At 33.1% G+C, this 22,478-nt stretch overlaps 2 protein-coding genes and 1 non-coding gene across 3 annotated transcripts; 1 reads left to right on the top strand and 2 right to left on the bottom strand.

The window, feature by feature from the left end:
- LOC110610180 (neurofilament heavy polypeptide) lies at positions 1 to 2,353 on the top strand. The gene is made up of 2 exons (XM_021750062.2): positions 1 to 776; positions 949 to 2,353. Exons 1-2 carry the CDS (start codon positions 629 to 631, stop codon positions 2,157 to 2,159), a joined length of 1,359 nt encoding a protein of 452 aa, XP_021605754.1. The 5' UTR covers positions 1 to 628; the 3' UTR covers positions 2,160 to 2,353.
- An 8,600-nt stretch (positions 2,354 to 10,953) lies between these two features.
- LOC110609477 (protein ROH1) lies at positions 10,954 to 12,635 on the bottom strand. The gene has a single exon (XM_021749067.2). It carries the CDS (start codon positions 12,383 to 12,385, stop codon positions 11,219 to 11,221), a length of 1,167 nt encoding a protein of 388 aa, XP_021604759.1. The 5' UTR covers positions 12,386 to 12,635; the 3' UTR covers positions 10,954 to 11,218.
- Positions 12,636 to 21,791: 9,156 nt separating this feature from the next.
- On the bottom strand, positions 21,792 to 21,863 carry LOC122723165. Its single transcript, XR_006350104.1, has one exon. It is a non-coding gene; the product is annotated as a small nucleolar RNA snoR118 (small nucleolar RNA).
- Between the last annotated feature and the right edge of the window lie 615 nt (positions 21,864 to 22,478).

Raw genomic sequence — 22,478 nt, 5'->3', positions numbered from 1 at the left:
AATGTCAAATATTCCTTTACTCTTCAAATCCCTAGAATCATTTTGAACATCATCTCAAATCCTAATCACAGTAAATCTTCTCCATGAAAGAATATATAATTAAGATTTACTTTTGAGAAATCAGAATCTGAGGCAAGCGTTACGAGCACAGGCCCCTCTTTTCCTCCGATAACAATGTCGCTTGGATGACAAGCCCCTAATTCTTCTCAAATGGCAATGTCGCTTTGATGAAATTCTAGTGAACAGAGGAATGATATCTGCCAGCATCGAAGAGAAAGTGTGACTCCTTATTTGGTGTATAAGTCCACACTTTATAATTCATCTTTTGAGAATTGTTTGACATTCAGATCATGTTTCACATTACAGCATCAATAAGAGCCGTTAGCTTCCCACCAAGGCAAAAGAAGCAACAGACTTTCAAATTGTTTGAACGGCGCTGACAACTTAATATTGTGAAGCAATGAATATGTGCCTTTCTCATGTGGATACACCAAGCCACCATTTCCTATTCTTTTTATTATTATTTTCCTTTATTAATTTTGCTAAACTGCCTCTGCTTAATTCACAGAATCAACCCATTCTCCATCTCAATATCAACTCTTCTTTTCTGAAAAAAGAAAGATAGCAAATGGAACTGGAAATAGGACTCAAGATCACCCACTACAGAGATGATATCACTTCTCATGCCCACCTTCAGATTGCCAAAGATCGCAGTGGACCTCTCTTCTTGTCTAGAGAAACTGACACCATGTTCATTCTAATTGCATATCTCAAAGGTTATTACTATTAATTCTTCTTCTTCGATATTGCTGAGAAATGAATCGAATGATCCCGTTGTAATATCGAATTGGCTAGCCCTCTTGATGTATAAGCAGCTCAATTATTTGTATAAGTTCCTATTCGAATTTTACATGATGATTAAGTTCTTAATTCAAACAATTAATGCAGGCTTTAGAAAAGAGAATATTGACATCAGGATCAATGAAGATGGGAGTAAGATTGAGGTAAGTGGGAAGGGGGCAGTCCAGGAGATGGTGTTATCTGGGTGGATTATGCGAAAGAAAGATGTCGAGTTAAAGGCATTCGACAAGGTTTTTCGAATTCCTGATAGGATCATTTTGGATGGAATCAAGGCCAAGTTCAATGATGATGAATCAAAGTTGACGATTGTTATGCCGAAATCGGAGAAAGGAATGCGTGGGATGAATATTGAGGAAGTGAAGGAAGAGGAGTTCGATGGAGTTATCCGAAATGCAGCTGAGGAGCCTCCCGAAGTAGCAAATAGAGATTCCGAGACTGAAGAAATTGAACCTGTTGTACAGGAAGAGATTGAAAGAAGGGAACCTGAAACCCAACAAATTCTAGCAGAAGTTCCTAATGAAGAACCAAAAGAGGAAGCTCAAGCGTTTTCTGAAAGAGACAATAGTGGAGGGATGCTACAGGAAAAACCTGAGCAGCCACAAATTGAAAACAAGCAAGTAATTGAAAGGGAAAATTTTGATGAAGACAAATTCAGGAAAAAGCAAGATTTGGTGCCTGAAACATCTGTTAACATGGAATTGCAAAATAAACCAAGAGAATTAGAAGAGACCCCTCCTCCTGAAAAGCCAAAACCTCCTGCTACTCCAGATAATCCAGAAACTACAACCATGGAGTCTGAAGAAGCTGAACAGGAGAAACAAGAACCAACTGCAGACACATTTCCTGATCTGAAAGAGCAGCATAATGAACAGAAAATTCCAGAGGCAGCAATTGCAGAGGAAGAAAATGTTCGTGGGAAAGAAAGCGAAGAATTACAAGAGCCAGAAGAGAAGGAACCTGATACAAATGTTCAAGAACCAGACAAAACTGAGCCTCCTGAAACAATGCAGCCTGCAAAACAACCAGATGAGGATCATAAACGAGAAGATATTCCAGGAATAGGAACTGAAATCAAAGAAGAAGCAAGTGATCAAGTACAGCATCCTGAAGCAAAACAAGTGGAGGAGAAAGAATCATCAGAAGTGCAGAAACAGAAAGATCTGAGCGACGGAGCAAGTAAAGCTGAGAAAGCTGTGAAAAGATCTAAGCTATGTCCTCCTTTTGTTGTAGCAGGATCAGCTCTCCTGGTAACTATTATAGTGTTTGTAATCAATTATATTAGATCTAGAAGAAGATGAATTACACTATAATTGAAAAGAATAAAATCCCATATTATCAAAATAGTCATTGAGTTAGAATTCATTAGAGATATTGAAAATGATTCTCGGATCTTTGGTTACAAACTTGAATGAAGTTCTTCAACATGCTTTCAACTTCTACTTTAGATAGGTTGAGGGCCTCACATTTTTATCCCTTTCAAATATTCCTTTCAAATATATCGAAGGAAATGATAAATACGTTAACGGGAAAAACTAATTCTAAAATCATTGCAGGGATTCAAAGCTTTTAAAGAGTGTACAACATTATTTTATGATTTAAAAAATTTGAGAATTAGTGTTTTGTTTTCTTAATGAGTTTGTTTGGTGTCTATTTTTATTTTGTGTCAAATTTTCAGACACGAGATTTTTTTTTAATTATATTTATGTTAATATTTAAAGTATTTAAAATCTATAGAACTCTCCTTAATTAGAGAGATAGAGGCATAGTGACAAAACAACGCAAACGGTGCGGGCCATTCGTTGGCCAGTGAATGGAGGCTTCGGCCTTCTTTCTGCCTGCTATTGTATTGTTTTGTTTAATCGTCATTAGTTTTGTTTTATTTTTGGAAAGGACATGTTTCTGTGTTTTATTTATGGGTTGTTAGGTTTTGAGTTTTGAATATTTAGTCGTTTCAGCTTGAAAAGAATTAATCATAACTCGAGGCCATTTATGAGTAGAAATCTAATAAGTTCTATCGCATTTTCTTTATTATTGTGGTATTTATCCTATTTGAAGATATCAACTTTTTTTGTTTTACTTATAACAATTTAGTCGAAGGCGAATCTAATTTGAAGATGATGTTGGTCAATAATTTTATTAGATTTCGAGTGAATCTATTTTGACTTCTATTTAATTTTTATTTTTGAATTTGATTTTACATATTTATATTTGATGTTAATAGTGAATTAATGAAAATACTATGGTATTATTTCCTGAGCATGCATGATGTTAATGTGTTTTCTTGCTCTGGTCCGGCTGTTTCTTCATCTTCTCTAACTACGTACAAGGTAGAGGTTGTACAATGATGGTGCCGGCGTGTTATAATTCAAACTGCATGTGTTCCAAGTTACATGTGGGCTTGGACTTTCTTACAAGTTTGGTTGAATCTCTATTGGAATATGGGCTTAAGTTATCATATTGGATTTGTATCTCTTTTATTTCTTTTTAGTCCCATTAGTATCCATTGAAATTTTTAATGCAATTCATTTTACGATAAAAAATAAAAAAATAAAAAAATAAAAAAATAAAAAGTAGAGCACAAAATGATAATTTGGGGCACATATGGCAAGAATGAATTATCATGTTGTTTTAGAGGTGGGGAATGGGGTTGGACCCTCTTCATCAAATGCTTAAAAGTTAGTGGATGCCGACTGCCAAGTGGTGCACCTGTATGAATGTATTAGACCCACCAACAGTTGTTAGGGTTTATTAATACTATTGTAGCCGGTAATTGGCATGATCGATTATGATTCGAAATTTTCTGATTTTTCTTGTCAAATGAAAATTGGACATCTGAACTACTTTTTTCCTTTTTTTTTTTTTTTTAAAATCAGCCGATTACGATTTTGTTTTTGGTTCAAGATCAAATCGATTATATGGATGGACAAATGGATGGAGCACATAAACCCAGAAATTGGACCACAAATTATGCAAATTTTTTATCCCTTCTAAACTTTAGATGTATAAATGGAAATGGGTAAAACTTAAAACAAAGAAACATAGCAAGGGTATGGAAAGTGCAAAGTCTAGCTATTAGCTCTAAGTAAATTGACCATTCATAATCAACATATTCCTTAAATGTTTCGTGTACTCCATAACTTTTGGTAATTAAAACTTAGTAGTTAAGACAGCTAATTTAGAAGTTGTAAGAACGGCTACAGGCCACTGAAAGGCTCTCCAAATTTCTTTGGTAGGTATGCAAATGACCAACCTGCTCTTATCAAAGGATGTTACATTTCACCAACTACTCCTGAGCAGAACATAAATGACAAGATAGCAATGGAATGTTAGAGAATTTCTTTTCTTTTATTTGACATTGATATGAGAAAGAATAACTGGATTCAAGGCTTCCAAGTCTATAATTTTTGGACCAAATGAAGAGCCATTGCCTACCATCCATGGCAGGGACACAGGGCAGAGGTGACAAACTGACAATTACTTTTCTCCTGCTTCTGCTAAGGTTCTACAAGTGTATGCAGAGACTTACCAGAAGAAATTGCCTGTGTGCATCCATAAGCTTCAGGATCAGGACAACCAAAAGCGAATAATTAACATTTGCAAGCTGAACTACCTGTGGCTAGGAATCGAGTTATAAATTAGTAACATTTTGCTGCATGTTAGAAAGCAACAGATCAAATCTTTTGGACCACTAAACATATAGAGTTACTTTCATGATCCAGTACCAGAAAAATTACTATGGCGTCATTTTTCTGAGGATTAAACCTCACACGATACTGTAAATTTAACAAGACAAATTTCAACACAAAATCTTCAAATGCCGAGAGCATCACAGGGCACTCCTGACTTTTATAGGTTGCTTCACCAACAAATTGCTTGAAAGAATTAAATGAAGAACGGTGAAAGGAAAGCTATATGCACAGAAATTCAATAAAGCATTTCCTCTCATAATGGGAGTACCAACCCGCTTGTCAAGTGTCCTTGATTTAGCAATTTCGGCAGGAGAACGATGAATTTTGCTTTCAAAAAGGCAAGCATATATTAGAGAAGGATGAAAAAGAATGATACCAAGTAAAAAGGGAGTAGACCACAATAGACAAAAAGCGAAAAGGGATATATGTAGTAAGGGTAGATGAATGTTTGTTGGAAGCTTCACAAACCCCACGTTGAAGCAAAGTAATAAGCATCACAAAAATGGCCGTCAAGTTAGTTTAGCATATGTCTCAAGTCAAAAACAAAATAGTTTTTGATAAGTTGCTGTGTTCTTGAGTAATAGATCGTGTCACGGGTTGATGAACCACAAAGTATTCTTCAAGAGCCAACCCCTTGTTTCTATTTTGACTTATGGTTACTGATGAGGGAGCCCTTGAACCTCAAGACCTTTTAAGAGAGATAGAGTCTGACTTTTCAGATTATGTATTTGAAATATTGCTTGCTTTATTGATGTAAGTTATCTCTTTATATAAGAGAAATTAAAATAAGGAAATAAAATTTAATTACAAGATAATTGCTCACTAATTATAATCAGAATAATTAGAGTAATTGCTAGACAGTATAATGGAATCCTGAATCGAAGGTGATTGCCATGATAATTGTCATTTCCTGTTTCCTTCCTTGTGGAGAGCTTAATCAGTGTGTGAATTCCCTCCTGTTGTGGACTTATATCTTTCCAATGAAAGCATCTATAACATCACTCCCCTCTTGGACAAATAGCTTGTCCTCAAGCATAAAATCAGGATATGCTGAGTGGAAGTGGGAAAGGGGTTTCCCGGTGGAATCGTCAATTGTCAAGCCAGACCAGTGGACCAAAATTTTCCATTCGCCACGATTGATGCGAGCCTTAAGTATTTGCTAAGGTCTGGAAACATGTCTGTCATGTAAGGTGAGTAATGCGGGCATGGTGGAGGGAGCAGGTCCTTTAAAGGGCTTTAACAAGGACACATAAAATACATCATGGACCTTACTTGTAGGAGGTAAGGTAAGTTGGTATGCAACAGCGCCGATGCATTTTAATATTTGAAAAGGACCATAATATTTGGGTAGCAACTTGTTACCCCGTTGTTACGAGATAGAAAGTTAACAGAAGGGGTATAAGCGAAGCCAAAACCCAAGTTGTTGATTCAAAGGTGACGTTGTGAAGTCAAACCCAAGTTATTGGTTCAAAGGTGACGTCGCGATGGCCTTTGTCATAGTGGTCCTTCATCCTTGTTTGACTGCTGAAGACAAGACTGAATTACTTCCAGTACCTGATCATGATTCAGCAGTGCTTGGTCCACTGCCTCTACGCGAGAGCTGCTCGGAGTATAGGACAATAATCTGGGAGGTGCACGCCCATAAACAACTTGAAATGGGAATGTTTTAAGGGCTGCGTGGAAGGAAGTATTGTAGCAAAACTCTGCCCATGGGAGCCATTCCACTCAACTTTTTAATTTGTCACCTACGAAACAACGAAGGTACATTTCGATGGTGTAGTTTACCACTTCTGTTTGGCCATCTGATTGCAAATGATATGCTGATGAAAAGCTAATTTAGTTCCAACTAAGCGAAACAATTCCTTCCAAAAATTACTTGTAAAGGCAGCATCACGGTCACTCATAATAGATTCAGGAAGTCCATGCAGACGAACGATATGAGAAAAGAAAATATGAGCCACACTGACGGCTGTATAAGGATGGGGCAAGGGAATGAAATGGGCATATTTTGAAAAGCGATCAACCACCACCAACAACACTGTCTTCCCATTTACTTTTGGTAACCCTTCAATTTAATCCATGGAGATGTCAGACCAAACCTGTGTGGGAAGTTGCAATAGCTGCAGTAATCCAACATGATGCAAATTGGAAGTTTTATTCTGCTGGCAAACAGGGCAGGAAGCAACAAATTTTGTAATGACCGATTTCATACCTTCCCAATAAAACTCATTGTCAATTCAATAGAGGGTTTTCTACACTCTTTCATGAGTTCTATTGTGAATAGCGTTCAAGATGGTCTCAATCAAGGGAGAAGTGGAGGAGAGATGAATCTTATTTCGGTACAATATCAGCCTTTCATGTATTGTCCAGTCAAAATCAGCATCGCCATTGAGAATTTGTTGCCACAATTGAGATAGAGATTCAGTTTCAGCAATTTCACATCTGATTGCATCAAATAAAAGGACATATGGCTAGAGATCACTATGAATAATTCAGGTTCATCTTGGTGACGTGAAAGAGCATCAGCTGCCTTGTTGTGCTTCCCCATTTTATACTGAACCCGAAAGGTAAAGCCCATAAGCTTATTCAGCCAATGTTATTGGGAGAAGTTGTGAGGCTACTTAAGACTGAAATGGTCTATGCGAATGACAAAAGATCTGCCCCAAAGATATAGACGCCAATGTTGAATTACCTTGGCGACTCCAATCAGTTCTCGCTCATAAGCTGCCAACTGGTGATGACGAACTATTAACTAACGACTGAAAAAAGCTATGGGATGGTTACCAATACTGTAATATCCGGCTTGAGTCCGGCATCGGAATTCTACCTTCTGGTGGAATCCAGGATGTCGGAACCCTCTAGAAGGATATCGATATGTTTTTCTAAAGTGTTTTGCTATGATTTTATGTGTTAAGTATCAAAGGAAATGAGTGTTTTTGAAAGAAAAGAGCCAAGGAGGAAATGCAAGGTTCGGCCGCCGGAGGTGAAGGTTCGACCGCCGAACATGCATGGCATTCGGACGCACGTTTGGCCGCCGAAAGTGGTCTGGCCAGCCACCTATAAAAGGTCACATGTCGGTGAAATGGATAGAATTTTAATCCATCAGCCGCCAGAGGTGTGTTCCTCTCCTTCCTCATGTGATTTTTATGTTTCCCTTTAAATCTTTCAAGGTTTTGAGAAGTTTTAGGTTTGTTTTGAAGTTTTGAGCTAAAAGACCAAGTTTGAGAGTTTGGAAGCTTTGAAAGCTTGGTTCTCACAAATACCTTCGTCGGAGGCATCATACTCAACCTCAAATTCCTTGTTAAAATTCGGTAGTTGTAGGACAGGGGATTGAACCATGGCTTGTTTTAAGCTTTCAAATGCTACTGTGGAGTCCTCGGTCCATTTAAAATAGTTCTTTTTTAATAACTATGTAAGAGGTGCAACAATTTGTCCATAATCCCGAATAAATTTTCTGTAGTAGCTAGTCAAGCTAAGAAATTCGCGCAAGGCCATTAGGGACCAAGGAAGAGGCCAGTCCGTTATGGCACTTATTTTGGTAGTATTCGCTGAAACTCCTGTATCACTGATGATATGCCCCAAATAGGCTACTTGTTACTCACCAAATGAATATTTAGATTTTTTTTAAAATAATGGTGAGCACAAAGTAATTGAAAGACAAGCTGAATGTGAGTACAAAGTAATTGAAAGATAAGCTGAAATTGCCTTTGGTATTCTTCTATAGAACGAGTCTACCTTAAGTTAACTAATTCACCCAATGGATTAGATCAGAGTGAAGGACTAAACCTCATGTTCCAGTATTCTTTGAAGGTTGCCCAAGGTATCCTCGGTTCCTCCCGACTCATTTTATAGAACCATAATTGAGCCTTGCCTATCAAATGAAATGATGCAATCCCCACCTTATCCTCATGTGTTTGTTGGTTTAGAAAAAATTGATTACATATATGCAACCAACTGAGTGGGTCTTTTGACCCATCAAATACGGGGAAGTCTATTTTGACATATCGCGGCACCATCCCTCCCACAGATCGTGCATCTACATATGGACGTATATCTCCCCTGCGTCTCAATTCTTGGTTATGAATCGAGGGAATACTGCTACTCATTCCCATTTCAGGTTCTTTGCCTCCGCTGATACTAAAGCTGCCCAGAATTTCCTGTATTTAACGAGATAAATTTTGAAATTGAGTCTCCAAGTGTGATTCCACCAATGCCACTTGAGCTTCATTTTGAGACTGGATCTCTTAGATAAGAGATTTTAGTTCATTTCTTATAAGATCTCCCATGACACCCGGCTCCGATACCAAGTTGTTGTGTTCTTGAGTAAGAATCGTGTCACTGGTCGATGAACCACAAAGTCTTCTTCAAGAGTCAGCCTCTTGTTTCTATTTCGACTTCTTCTTGATGAACCTGTAGTTGTTGAAATGTAGAGCACTTCTGATGGAGCCCTTGAATCTCGAAACCTATTAAGAGAGACAGAGTCTGACTTTTGAGATCATGTGTTTGAAATATTGCTTGCTTTATTGATGTAAATTATCACTTTATATAAGAGAAATTATAATAAAATGTAGAGCACTTCTGAGGGAGCCCTTGAATCTCGAGACCTATTAAAAGAGATTGAGTCTACTTTTAAGATTATGTGTTTGAAATATTACTTGCTTATTGATGTAAATTATCTCTTTATAATTACCCACTAATTGCAATTAGAATAATTAGCATGTAATTACCCACTAATTGCAATTAGAATAATTAGCATGTAATTACCCACTAATTGCAATTAAAATAATTAGAGTAATTGCGAGACAGCATAGTAGAATCCTGAATTAAAAGTTATTGCCCCTGAATTAAAAGTGATTGCCATGATAATTGCCATTTCCTATTTCCTTCGAGAGCTTAATCAGTGGGTGAATCCCCTACTACTGTAGGCTTATTGCGTCTATAATACATCCTTCCAATGAAATCTTTCCAATGAAACCATCTATAACATAAGTCTATTGAACGGACATCTCAGTCCAAAATTCCAACTATTACAATAATGTATTCTCCCTGGTGATAAAAGCAAAAAATCCATTCAATACTAAAAAAATATATGGCTAGGCTTCTAGACGGTCAAGAGAGTAATAATTTGATGGAGATCGTTGAAGTTATATATGTCATTTTTCCACTACAAGCTGAAGTAAACAGAAGAATGTTGCTTCAGGCATACATTTCACCCAAAATCAAGCATGCAGAAATCCCTGAGAACTTCATTGGTGTGATCTTTTTCCCAACAGAATAAGATTCAACGGCATTTGAACTGTAATACGTCTTTGTCAAGAAAATGAAGCTTGAAAAAGTAATTCAAAAAATGTGCCCCATGACCAATTATAATTTCTATTCTAGATTGCAATAACTACAGAAATTCTATTCTAAATGCAACTTTGAGGGACATCAAAAGAGACTGAATAAAAGTCAACAGAGATGTTGTACAATACAGCTCAAAGATATTATACATAGAATTTCGACCATTTTTGTAATACTTGCATAAAAAATAAATATGATGAGCCTGAGATGACATTCATTCCTATACGCCTGCAAATCAAAGTCAAATGAACTTCTCTAAATAGGAAAAGCTAGAGCTTTGAATGTAATATGTAAGCGCCAGATTTGAGATGACACATGCAGAAATTCCAATTCCTGCAGTAATTTATTAGAGATCAGAATCAATTTATGAAGTTTCAAGGAAAGACTGAAAATGATCTCTTTACTGCTAACATGCAAAAAGGAACGGAAAAATGCTATTGGAACAGTGAAAATTAAGTATAGAGAGAATAGTGGAGACAAACAAGATTCTGTCCTCATCCAGTGAAACAACTAAGGTAAGATAGGATATGAATATCCACCGAGAACCTAGGCAAATGCCTTGCACTTTCCAAGGCCTTTATGGACGCAGCATTACCCGGTTAAGTGATCCTCCAAGAGTTCAGCATGAAGCAGCTGCATAACTAGTTTAGGCAATTACCTATAAATGAGATGGTTGAAAATTACAACATTGTATAAAACATAGTCTTTGATTTTGTAAGACCAATGAAATTTTTCCCCCCTTTTTTTTAGGGGGGGGGAGGGGAGGAGGTGAAGGAGGAGGGGAGAGAGAGAGAGAACTGACCACATTCAAGCTCACCAAACGACTGATCAAATTTAATAATGCAAACCCAGTTTCTGGTTATAGCAACTTTCAATCATCACATTTTTCAGACGTTAACAAACATGGAACACTATGTCATTCACTTGCTATTACATTGAAAACCAAAATGTAACAATAGAATACTAACCATCTCCTCTCTTTCAATACACAAAACAAAAGTATGTATACCATTAACAAAACAAAAAGGAAAGAAGCGAAAATCAATAACTCAGAGTCAGCTACAATAACAATATTAAATTTACTGGGATTTGATTATACAGTCGCAATGAAAAGCTGGAGATCAGCAACATGGACCACATGAGTCTGAATTTCCATATCCTACATTTCCTTTACACAATATATTTGTTGATAAATACACGACTTTTTTTTAAAATTATTTTAGCTTCCTTACCCTTTTATTTTGAGAGCACGCCTCAAAACATCCTGTGTGTGTCTCTTGTTTAGCACCGAAAAACATTCCGTCCAATCCTTACAAGCAATGATATCAATCGTTGTGGTTCACTCTACCCAAAGAGTCAAGCCCTTCAGTTCGGCTATGAACAATCCTGTGAAACACATCTCTTACTTGTCTTTCCAATGGGTCTAACGCCTCCTTTATCACCTCACAGACCTTTCCCAATTCTTGCACTCTTAGCCTCACCTCTGCCTCTTTTTCCTCTGTCAAAGGGAACTGAACAGAATCAGCCATTTCAGCCAACGCTTTAGTACACTTGTCCATCTGATAAATCTCCCTTAACAACCCGCACGCATTCCTCCTATCACGCTTTCTTGACTCCTCCAGCACCCTCTCATGTAATGACAATATCGGCACAGCCCAGGAGAATTGTCTAGGAATCGAGAAATGCACTTGCAACCCCCTGTCCTGGCAAGGTATTGCCGCCACCAGAGCCCACATTACAAACAGCAAAATTGAGTTCATGGTATAAACAGCCACGGCAATTCCATTAGTAGCAACAATTTCATTAGCTTTGGGCGCCGCTAAATTATTCCCAATCGCCTGGAGCTGCCTGGCGGCGGACCAAGACCGCGACACGCTCCACGATAACGATCTAAAATGGCCAAAATTCCGATGATCTCTAGAAGACGCAGCGTTTTGGCGGCCAAAGGAGCGGTTCCGGTGAGCAAGAGCCGCAGTAGATTCCCTCTCATCAAGCATTGAAAGGGCCAAATCAATCAACGCCTTTTTGGCACGACGGAACTGCCCTTCCCCAAGAATTCTACGATTGTCCAAAGCACAGAGAACAATCTCAATTAGTTTCTTCCACTCTCTGATCTGTTCAATCCCATCTCGAATCGCATTACAAAGATCCAAAGCCTTCACACTCCGCTCAAAGAAGTCGTTGATCAACCGATCCAAAGGCGCCTTATAAACTTGTGATCTGTTATTAAACAGAATAACTCTAAACTCCTCCTGACAACATAGGAAAGAATCGAGCAGCTTCCGGATCCAAGATAGCGAAAGCAAATCATCCGACCCGACCGAAGATAGATCCAGGAACCGGTCCGCGACCTGCCTTTGAAAAGCTTCGAGTTCCAGGTCGTGACCGGAGGCCTCATGCGTCGGTTCCATGGAATGAATCTGGTCACGGCGGAGACTCAAAATTGAACGGCTAATCGACGCTGATAATCCCTGATAATCCGTGGCAGGCATTCTCCCACGAGAAGAAAAACCTAATCACGGACGAAAATGCGGATTACAGCGTATTCAATTAAGTCCAAATTGAAGATGAAGAAACCCTAATTAAGCCGCCAAGTCATGCGTAATGAAAGTTTGAAGCAGTGACGATGATTATGAAGAAGAAGAAGAAGAAGAAGAAGAATTCGAGAAATGTCTGCGAAACCCTAAAGGGAGGTGAAGGGCATTTTATTGGTGATTTTTGGACCGCGTTTATGGTGGGTCGGAAAGAGAAAGGTCTTAAAAGAGAAGATAATTAGAAAAATTAAAATATTATTAATGAACTTGTCCATCTTTTTTATATTCTATTTATATTAATATTTAAACTACAATTTAGTGATTTATTGAAATAATTGTTAATAATAATAATAAATTTTCTCTCAAAAATATAAAATAATTAAAAACCTTCATAAAATTTTATTTTATTAAATATATTTTTTATTAGTAAAAGAGAAGTTATCCCGCATTGAAATTATTTTCAAATTTTTCGAACAGGTATTACCACGTCAAAGGTTTCAGTTCAATATTAGCCGCCGGATCGCTTAAAATGAGGGAAGTAATGACCGTTAGATGGGAATAATTTGTCCTTATCCATGAACAGAGAGAGGTGGGGGCTTTTCGCCAGGTGGTTTGTTAACGTTACCGATCTGTGAGAAATGGGACGCGTGGAGCTGGAGGAGTGAGAATGGAGAAGAAACTGTCATACAAATATTATAGTGGGTGGTGTACACGTGGGGCGTGTAGCTGGGTCTTCGTTGGCGCGTAAAGTGAAGAGGGGGACTTGGTCCGGAGAAGTAGTTGGATTCGCTCTCTGGATACTCGCGCTCGCTCGCCGCTCGCTGTCTCGACTCTCTTCTCGCATTACTTCTAGATATTGTTAGAGCGTGACGTGTATTTTTTGCTCAGATTTACGAAACTGCCCCTTCTTTGGGGAATGTGATCGGCCTGTCACCTTTTTTTAATATAATTTTTAATTTTAATATTTTTCAGTATCATTTTCATATATTGATAGGTGAGAACCAAAGGCTCATATATTTTTAATATATTCAATTTCACGTGTATTTATTTAAAAAGTTCAATTAATTATTTTAATTTCTTTTTGTCTAAATTAACCCTTTCGACTAAAAAAACAATAAACTACTAATTAATTTTTTCAATTTTAATTTATACTAAATACTATAATTACTTTTACATTAATTTATTTTTCTTTATATTTTAATTATCTCATTTTGTAATAAATTAATAAAAAAATATAACTTAAATTTGGGGGTGTGTTAAATACGTCTTGCAGTTGTTGAGAGGCGTCTAATGCAAGCATAACTTAACTTTTTAATTTAATCATTTCACCCCTTTCAATTCTTATTATTCAATATTTAATCTAATTCATGATCCTGCCCTTCTAAATTTAATTCATAAATAATAATACTTTAATAGAAAAAATATAAAAAGAAGTTAAGCAAAACTGGAGATATCTCTTTTGCCCTTTTAGAGATTCTTTCCTTGGAATCGACATCTAAAGTTTGATAATGAAAGTACTTGAAATGTACATATCATATCAAATAAAATTAATTAATAAGACCATAAATAATTAGAAAATATTTTTATAAAATATTTTTATAAATAATGAGATTTCTAAAGTTGATAAGCTTGAAAATTGAAGAGAGAGAGAGAGACTTGAACTCTCACCAACAATAAGAAAATGAGGACACCGTCGTGCATGCATAACTCCCTTGTTTATCTTTAATTAATTATTTATACAATTAATTATGCATTAATCTAATTAATGAACACCCCATTGCCACATCAGCATGACCCCACCTCTGCTTCAACTTGAATGCTAAATAATAATTTTTAAAAAGTGATAGAAAATACAAATTAACAATTCTCATTTATCGTTGTAGTTATTCTCTTCTATAATTATAGCAAGTAGAGTGGGTAGTATTCGATTCAAATTGAAAAAATTGATCGAATCGAATTGATTTAAAAATTTAGTTCGATTTTTTATATATTTCGATTTGGTTCGATTTTTAATTTTAGAAATTTCAGTTATTTCGGTTCAATTCGATTTTGATAAAAAAATCCGAAAAAACCGAACCGAACCGATTAGTGATAATAATATATTTTTTTAATAATATAGAGAAATTAAATCATATTAAGGTTAAAATATTTTAATTAAAATTTAAAATATTAAAAAGAAAGTGTAAAAAATAAAAAAAAATATTAAAAATCAAAATTGATCAAACCGAACCGAATCAAACCGAATCAGATCGGTTCGGTTCGATTCGGTTTCTAATTAAAATCGGTTCGGTCCGGTTTTTATAAACACTAAAATTTCAATTTTCGGTTTATTCGGTTCGGTTCGATTTTAAACCGAACCGACCGAATGTTCACACTTAATAGCAGCAATTTTTTATAAAAAAAAATATAATATCATTAAAAAACAAAAAAAAAACTTGAAAAAAAAATAAGAACATAAATATTCCATTATTCTTTTTAAATTATTTTTTTAATAAAAGCCTCAATTTTTCACAGACAAAATCTGATATGTGGTGTTCTTGTTGAGGCATATTCTCATTGAGGATATACACATATATAAAATAATAGTACTTGATCATCTTGGCCTATGTAAGTTTTAACAAAACAGAGGAGGTCTCACATGGATTCTTAGTATGGGAAAAGTGTATTTTGGTTTTATCGACTTCCCTTTTAAGATTTATTATTTAATTTAAGTTAAAATAATATATTAATTTTGTATATTATTAAAAATATTGATAGGCAAATTATATCACACGCAGTTAATTTAATAAAAATTAAATTATATAAATAAAAATAAGTAAAATTATATGATATTTTATATTTTTTTATTAATAATTATATTTTATTTATGACGTCACGATACAATCGAAAAATAAAATTATATTATGATTAATTAAATTTATAAGAAAGAGAACATAAAATGAGATGGTAAGCACTACATGAGCCACACTAATACTTAAATGAATAAATTAGAAAATAAAACTAATATAAAATTTAAGAGTAATTGTATAAGAAAATTATATAAATTTATCTTTAAAATCATTAACTTTTATACGGTAAAAAATAAAATTAAATATAATAATATGATATAATTAGTTATTTGATAAGATATCTCATCAACTAATCAGTTGATATTTTCATGACTATTCGTATAACAGGATCTACGGGATTATATTGACTAATAATAATTTTATATTAAAATTCATTCTATTTAGCATGGAGCGAGTTTTAATGACGAGTATTAAAATTTTCAAAATTTTCTTATATAGGATGTAACGGCACTGTCAATAGCGTATGAAAATTACCATATTTCACACCAATTAAATCATAAATTTAAAGTGAATTATTTGATTCCAAGAAAATATATAAATTTGGATGTAATTTTCAATTATTTTTGACATATTCTATATCAATGTTACACATAAATTTTAACTCATTAAATATTAGAGTAATCTTTAAAATTATAAAATTTTAAATTTAAATTTCAGTCTATGAACAAATTAATTAGACCTACTTGATTCAAAAAGAGATCCGTTTAGAACAAAGCTATATTATGTCAGAGTTTTGTTTTAGCTTCAATTCATGTATTACATATTTCATAAACCATCCTTTTAAAATCAAAATTTTTTTAAAAAATTTAATTTAATTAATTTTTTATTATTTTTTATTTAAAATAAAAAAAATTATATTTTAATTTAAAATTTGTCATTAAATTTTTTTTTGCATGATATATTTTCTGATAAGAAAAAATTTATATAAAATGCATGTATAATATATTTGGATTATTGGACAGTGGCTGCAGACTGTAGGGTCGGCTTGTGTGCATGAGTCATGTCAAATTATTTTATCACTGATTTGGCATATAGATTCCTCTACAATGAATGGACCAATATGAATTTTAGTCTACCGGTTCCAGTCGCATGCTTAAGTTTTATAATTGGAAAAACTACTATTTAATTTTAATAACATAAAAAAAATTTTAATTAATCTTTTTAATTTAAAAAATATATTATAAATTTTTTTTTATTAATTTTAATCGTTAAATATTTCTTATTTAATTTTTATATTATAAAAAAATTTATTAATAATTAATGTTTTGATTTTAAAAAATATATTAAAAATATTGTTGAATTTTTTAAAAAAAATTTATTAATTAGTATTTTTATATTGAAATATTATAAATTTTTATTTAATACTGAATACTTAAAATTAATGAATAGATTAATTATAAATTTTTAAAAATATAAAAAATATTTAAATATATTTTTTAAAATTAAAAAATAATTTTTTCATATTATATTCTTTATAATATGATTCAATTTATTAATTAAAACTTAACTAATATATATTTTTATATAATAAATATACTATTGAATATTATAATTTTCATATTTAATGAACATGTTTATAAAGAAATTCTCTTAAATTAAATAACTTTATTTTATAATTGACCAATTAATTTAATATGTAATTCAGTTACAATTAATTACATTAAAATTATTAAGTATATTTGTTTGGTAGCCTACTTTTATCTCATTTTTTATTTGATTTAGATGTTTTTTTTACTCTTATGCCCACAAATTTATATATATATATATATATATAATATTTCTTTCATTTCATAATTTTTTTATTATTTTAAAATTATTATTTATTTTATTTTTTATGCTATAATAATAAATAAATTATTTATTACAACTCTATTTAATTTAATTTTATTTTTAATAAATATCTCAAATTATTTATTAGTATTTAATAAAATTTAATATTTTAAAATATATATAATTAAAAAAATTATATCTTTTAATATATGTTCAAAAGTAAAATTGATATAAAAAAAATATGGGTATTATAAAAGAATTGAATTGATTGTGTGATTGAACTTCAGATTTCATTGTCAAATTGACCCTTTTTGCTCCCAAAACTGTGAAAATATATCCAAAATTTTGCTGAGCAATAAAATAAGGAATCCAAATTGGGAGGTGGGTATTGTTTGGTTATGAAACATGAGGTGCAAATAGGAGATGGGTTGGTTTGGGTTATTAATTATTGAAGAAACAGCAAAGGAGTTAGCCACTAGACTCAACTCAATCATCTATCTCATCAACTACAATGGGACCCTAATTTCTGGTCCCCCACCAATCACCACCAACCAAAACCCATGAACCCTCCTCTACCAAGAGATAAACTGCAGTACTGACCCATCATCCGTCTATTCTTGCCAAGTCCTTGATCTTGACCTTCACTTTGAAATGTTCATCCGGATGCACAATGCATAGGTCCACAAACATGGCAGGATTTAGTTCGGTAATAACTACATCAAAGTTATATTAGAGAAATTCTGAGTAGACTTGATCAAGGCTAAGTAAATCTATTAAAAAAAAATCCCAGCTGGATGATCTCCATATGCCAGGTCAGTTTCCTAGTATCCAAGGCATGAACTGGAAAATTTTTCAGATTCTTTTTTTGTTCTTTTTCCAAGGGAAATAGAAGATGGAGTAAGTGTGAAAAAGAAGAAACAACTCCCAAAAAAGGGCAAAAAAAAGAAAAGAAAAGTTCAGCAGCCATTGTGAGAAAGCTTAATAAAAGTCATAAATATTTCTAGGCAGCCACTTGCCTTGGTCAATGTAATAAGAACATTCAAATCAATCCAAGAGCCCTTCCTTCTTCATGGCTCTGACCCTTGAAAAAGAAATGAATCCTTCAAAGCATTACATCTAGAATCAAATTAGCTTACAAAATCAGCACTATAAATTTTGGATTCTTACATCTGATACTTCAAATTCCTGGTCAAAAAACAAACTATGGTGGCTGCTGGATTTCGGGAAACAAATAATATATGAGGAAGAAAACTGATAGTATATTTTCATTTAAATAATAAATGATAAATTATTGAAATACTAGTGAATTATAATATAAAAGTTAGTATAAATATAAAATAAAAAAATTTATTATTTAATTTTTTTAATATAGAAAATTTTTTGTTGATTATTCAATTTTAAAAAATTTATTAATTAATTAATTAATATATTTTTAAAATCTCAGTATTTTTCAAAATTAAAAAATAAATTAACAAATTTATCGGTACCATATGAATAAATTGCTGATTTCTTTTGTTTTCTGTTAGGAACATAACTTCAGTTGGTGTTATCAGTCAAATCAAATAATTCAATCTTTGACAGAGAAATACGAAAAGACGTGAAGCAGACCAAATCAATTAATTCAAAATTTGACAGAGAATTAAGACAAGATATGAACCAAATTCAAAAGCCAAGAGCTTATAACTCTGTTTCCATTGCCCCCCCACAAAATTACAACATGCTTTTGACCAACGCCTCTAAAGTCCTCAGTTGACTAGCTCAACAAGTGAAAAAAGTTTAAAAAACAATTAAATCAGGTTTATTTTGTCTCAAATTATAAATAATTGTTTTGTATAGTAATTTATTTAGTTTTTTCTTGAAATGGAGTAATTTATTTAGTTAACTACCGAATTTAACCCTTTTTAATATATATTAAAAATAATATAAATTTATTTCCATAAACTATGTTTTCTAAATCTATATGAAAAAAAGTAAATATATTTATATTTATGGGATGAATAGAGTATTATTAATATTTTTAATAATAATAATAATATAGTATTATAATTAATAATTGGATATATTTTACACATAATTATTAAAATAAAGCTAATTAAATTCTAAATTTAAAATTTTAATTGGAAGTTTAGATTTAAAAAATAATAATATTGTATAATAAAATAAGTACTTCGAATAAGCTATTTCATACAGAGAATTTTATACGAAATGACAATCTAAAATGAAGATTCATTTCTTTTTTCTAGATTTCTGAGGGAGAGCTTATTTTCTCTACTTTTACTTTGCGTGGCTTTCCTGTCTCCTTGGATAGGATAATTGTTCTTTCCAGACTTAGACAATGGTTAGTTAGAAAAGATAAAATTGAGTTATAAAAAGAGAAATAACATTGTAATTGAATTAACCTAGAAACGTACAACAGCAAGTCAAAGAGAGATTAATGATATTTCAATTAAAGTTGAAAGTGCTTTAGGAAATACATTAAAATTGAATAATCAAATTAGCCATAAAGTAAACCATTGTTAATTAGCCATAATCCCCAATCATAAGAGTAAGGTTGTGGCATGAACTCCAACACATCAATACTCCACAACCCAACCTCAAAAAGCTCAAAATCTTGCAACTTCTAAATTTCAACCGAAATTGTCATGGAAAACAGAACTTCAACAATGAAAAACCTAGGAACCAAGTGATGAGACCTTCATAATTAAAAATTATGCAAAAGTTTGACATCTAACGTGAATTAAAACGTGACACCTGCAGGACAAAAAAATTAACTGAAATATGGAAAAACTGGATTCTTCAGCAAGTGCTTCAAAATATGAAGCCTAAACATGCAATTGCATGATTTCAAATCACATCCCGAATGCTAGCACAATATCCTGTATAATACCACCCATGTTTCAATAATAATCACCAAGGACCAGAGCTAAATTCAGAAATAGACCCTGAGCTCTCATAGATTCAACAGAAATAGACCCTGGCATTACAACAAAAACACACAAACACATACAGGTAGTGGTGAGAGACCAATGAAGAAAGAAAAATGCAACCACTCAAATAGGTTGATTTGTCCATTATTGTGCATAATACACTTTGGTGGTATTATTTCTAACATACGCAATTGACAACAAACAATGAAGGGCAAAACAATTTAACATCAAAGCCAGCACAAACTTGACAGAAAATAAAGGAATTAAAAAAAAAAAAAAAAAAGGAAGCTAACGATGGGAAACATGTAAATTGACTTTGTGCGGCACAACCTTCATTGGCATTTGCATTTAAAGTATTGACCAACGTGTTATTGTAAGATGTTAAGCTCTCAGATCTCATAGCTCTAACAATTCATAGTTGGTGAAGACTTTGTTTTTCAGTTAAAGCCTACTTGATTCTCAAATGATAATGGTAACACCACCAACACCACCGCCACCACCACCAATAACAATAATAATAATAATAATAATAAGACATGAAGAAGAAGAAGAAGGAGAAGCTGAATTAGATCCAACCAAATGATAAGTGGGCAGTAAGAGATAAAGGAGGCTCACACTGAAAAACAATGTCACCACTCTGTATAATGAGTTCTCATCATTGAGCTGTTTATCATGCACAACTAAGAAAACAAAATCTGTGGCTTCAAACAGGAATAATTAGTTAAAATCAATAGCATAAAGCACACAAGTAAAAATGACTAAAGAAAAAGCTACATCTCCAAGAATCAGCTCCATTCATTCAGCAAAAGAAAAATATCTACATAAAATATGTTAGAGAAAAATAATTAAATCAATTAAAAAAATGCAAAACTCTCAACTTTTTCAAATGCAAGTTATGGTGGACGGATCAAATATAATAATTATTAATTATATAATGAGGCTCTGTTTGTTTTTCAAAAAATATTTTTGGAAAATATTTTCAGATATTTGATGGACTCAAAAAAATTTAAATATTAAGCGATTTTAGAGAAAATCTCTTCATCTTTAGTATCTTAAAGTTTAAATTTGTTAATATATTTTATTTTTAAAATTAAAATTAAAATTAAAAAATAAAAATAAATTCCAAAAATTAAACAATAAAAAATAAATTATATTGTTGGAAAATATTTTACACCGAAAACATTTTCCCCCAGTCCAAATATCAAACAAACGGCGCCTAACTGTTTTATGAGGTCTATCCATTTGATGAGATAAAGAATAGATAAAATCTGGAACCATACTGATGCAAAAAATCTAAAAATGCCCTCAGATATCATAGATATTGCAGGTCATCAAGGACGAACCTGAGTGGCTTACACTGAGAGTGTTCCCACAACATCAATCCTTAGATATATATATATATATATATATATATATATATATATATATATATATATATATATATATATATATATATAGAGAGAGAGAGAGAGAGAGAGAGAGAGAGAGAGAGAGAGAGAGAGAGAGTAAATAAGTGAAAGAGAATATAGTAGTGCTGATAGTAAGGTAAAGATGGCAAAAACAGCTCCCAGTGAACACACTGGCAACCATTTCAGTAAATTTTCATTGTCATCATTGGGCAGAAAGTCAGGTTAGCAGGAAAATTTTGTGCATAAAAATTCATTACTGAAAATATTCAATTAGAATTTAATTGTATAAATTTTGTTTATTAAGTTTACTAGTACAAATTCCTGGACATTGTATTCCACAAGTAGATGCATCACCAATTCTTCTAAAACTCTCAATCAAAATAGCAACTGAATCAAAATAAAGAGAAGGGCGTTAGATAAAGCTTTCTAGGCTTGCATTTCCATCAATAAAACAGAGCCCAGTGCATTTATCATCATTCAAAATAATTCAACACAAATACGAAACACCCACTATTTAACTAATGGAAAATCCGTGTCAATCAATACAAGAAAAGAGAAAATATCTATTCAATGTGCAGAAGCAAATATCTTAACTCCATCAGACCCAAAGACACAAAAAAGCACACATGCAAAGCCAATATGACCCATGTCAAACATATTCACTGTTTCAGGCAAAGTGCAGACAAGGGTTTTCTCTCAAAAAAACTGATCAGGCAGAATGCATAATTTGGTTTCTCTTAAAAATGGAATATTTAGATAAAAGCCCTCAGATCTCATAGCTTTAAACTAATCATCTACGGTTTTAGAGCAAATGGCGTCCATCAAAAGCCTTCACAGACCACTACAACGCTTCTCTGTGTGTGTGTGTGTGTGTGTGTGTGTGGAGAAGAGATAGCGAAGGAGGTGGAGGTGGTGGTGGTGGAGGGGGCGAATGTGGTGATGAGTGAAGGCTCCCGAGAACTCAAACGACCATTCGCAACCGCTCAACACGTTTGTGATGTGCATCATCGGGCAAACACGCAGCCAAAAAAAATTCAAAAACAGAAAACAAGGCTCAGATCCATCAACGACAAGCTTAGAAGTGAAGAAGAAAATG

Source organism: Manihot esculenta, chromosome 2, assembly GCF_001659605.2.
Source record: "Manihot esculenta cultivar AM560-2 chromosome 2, M.esculenta_v8, whole genome shotgun sequence".
NCBI lineage: Eukaryota > Viridiplantae > Streptophyta > Magnoliopsida > Malpighiales > Euphorbiaceae > Manihot > Manihot esculenta.
Note: the sequence above shows the minus strand (reverse complement) of the source record. Positions and strands in the feature narration are given on the sequence as shown.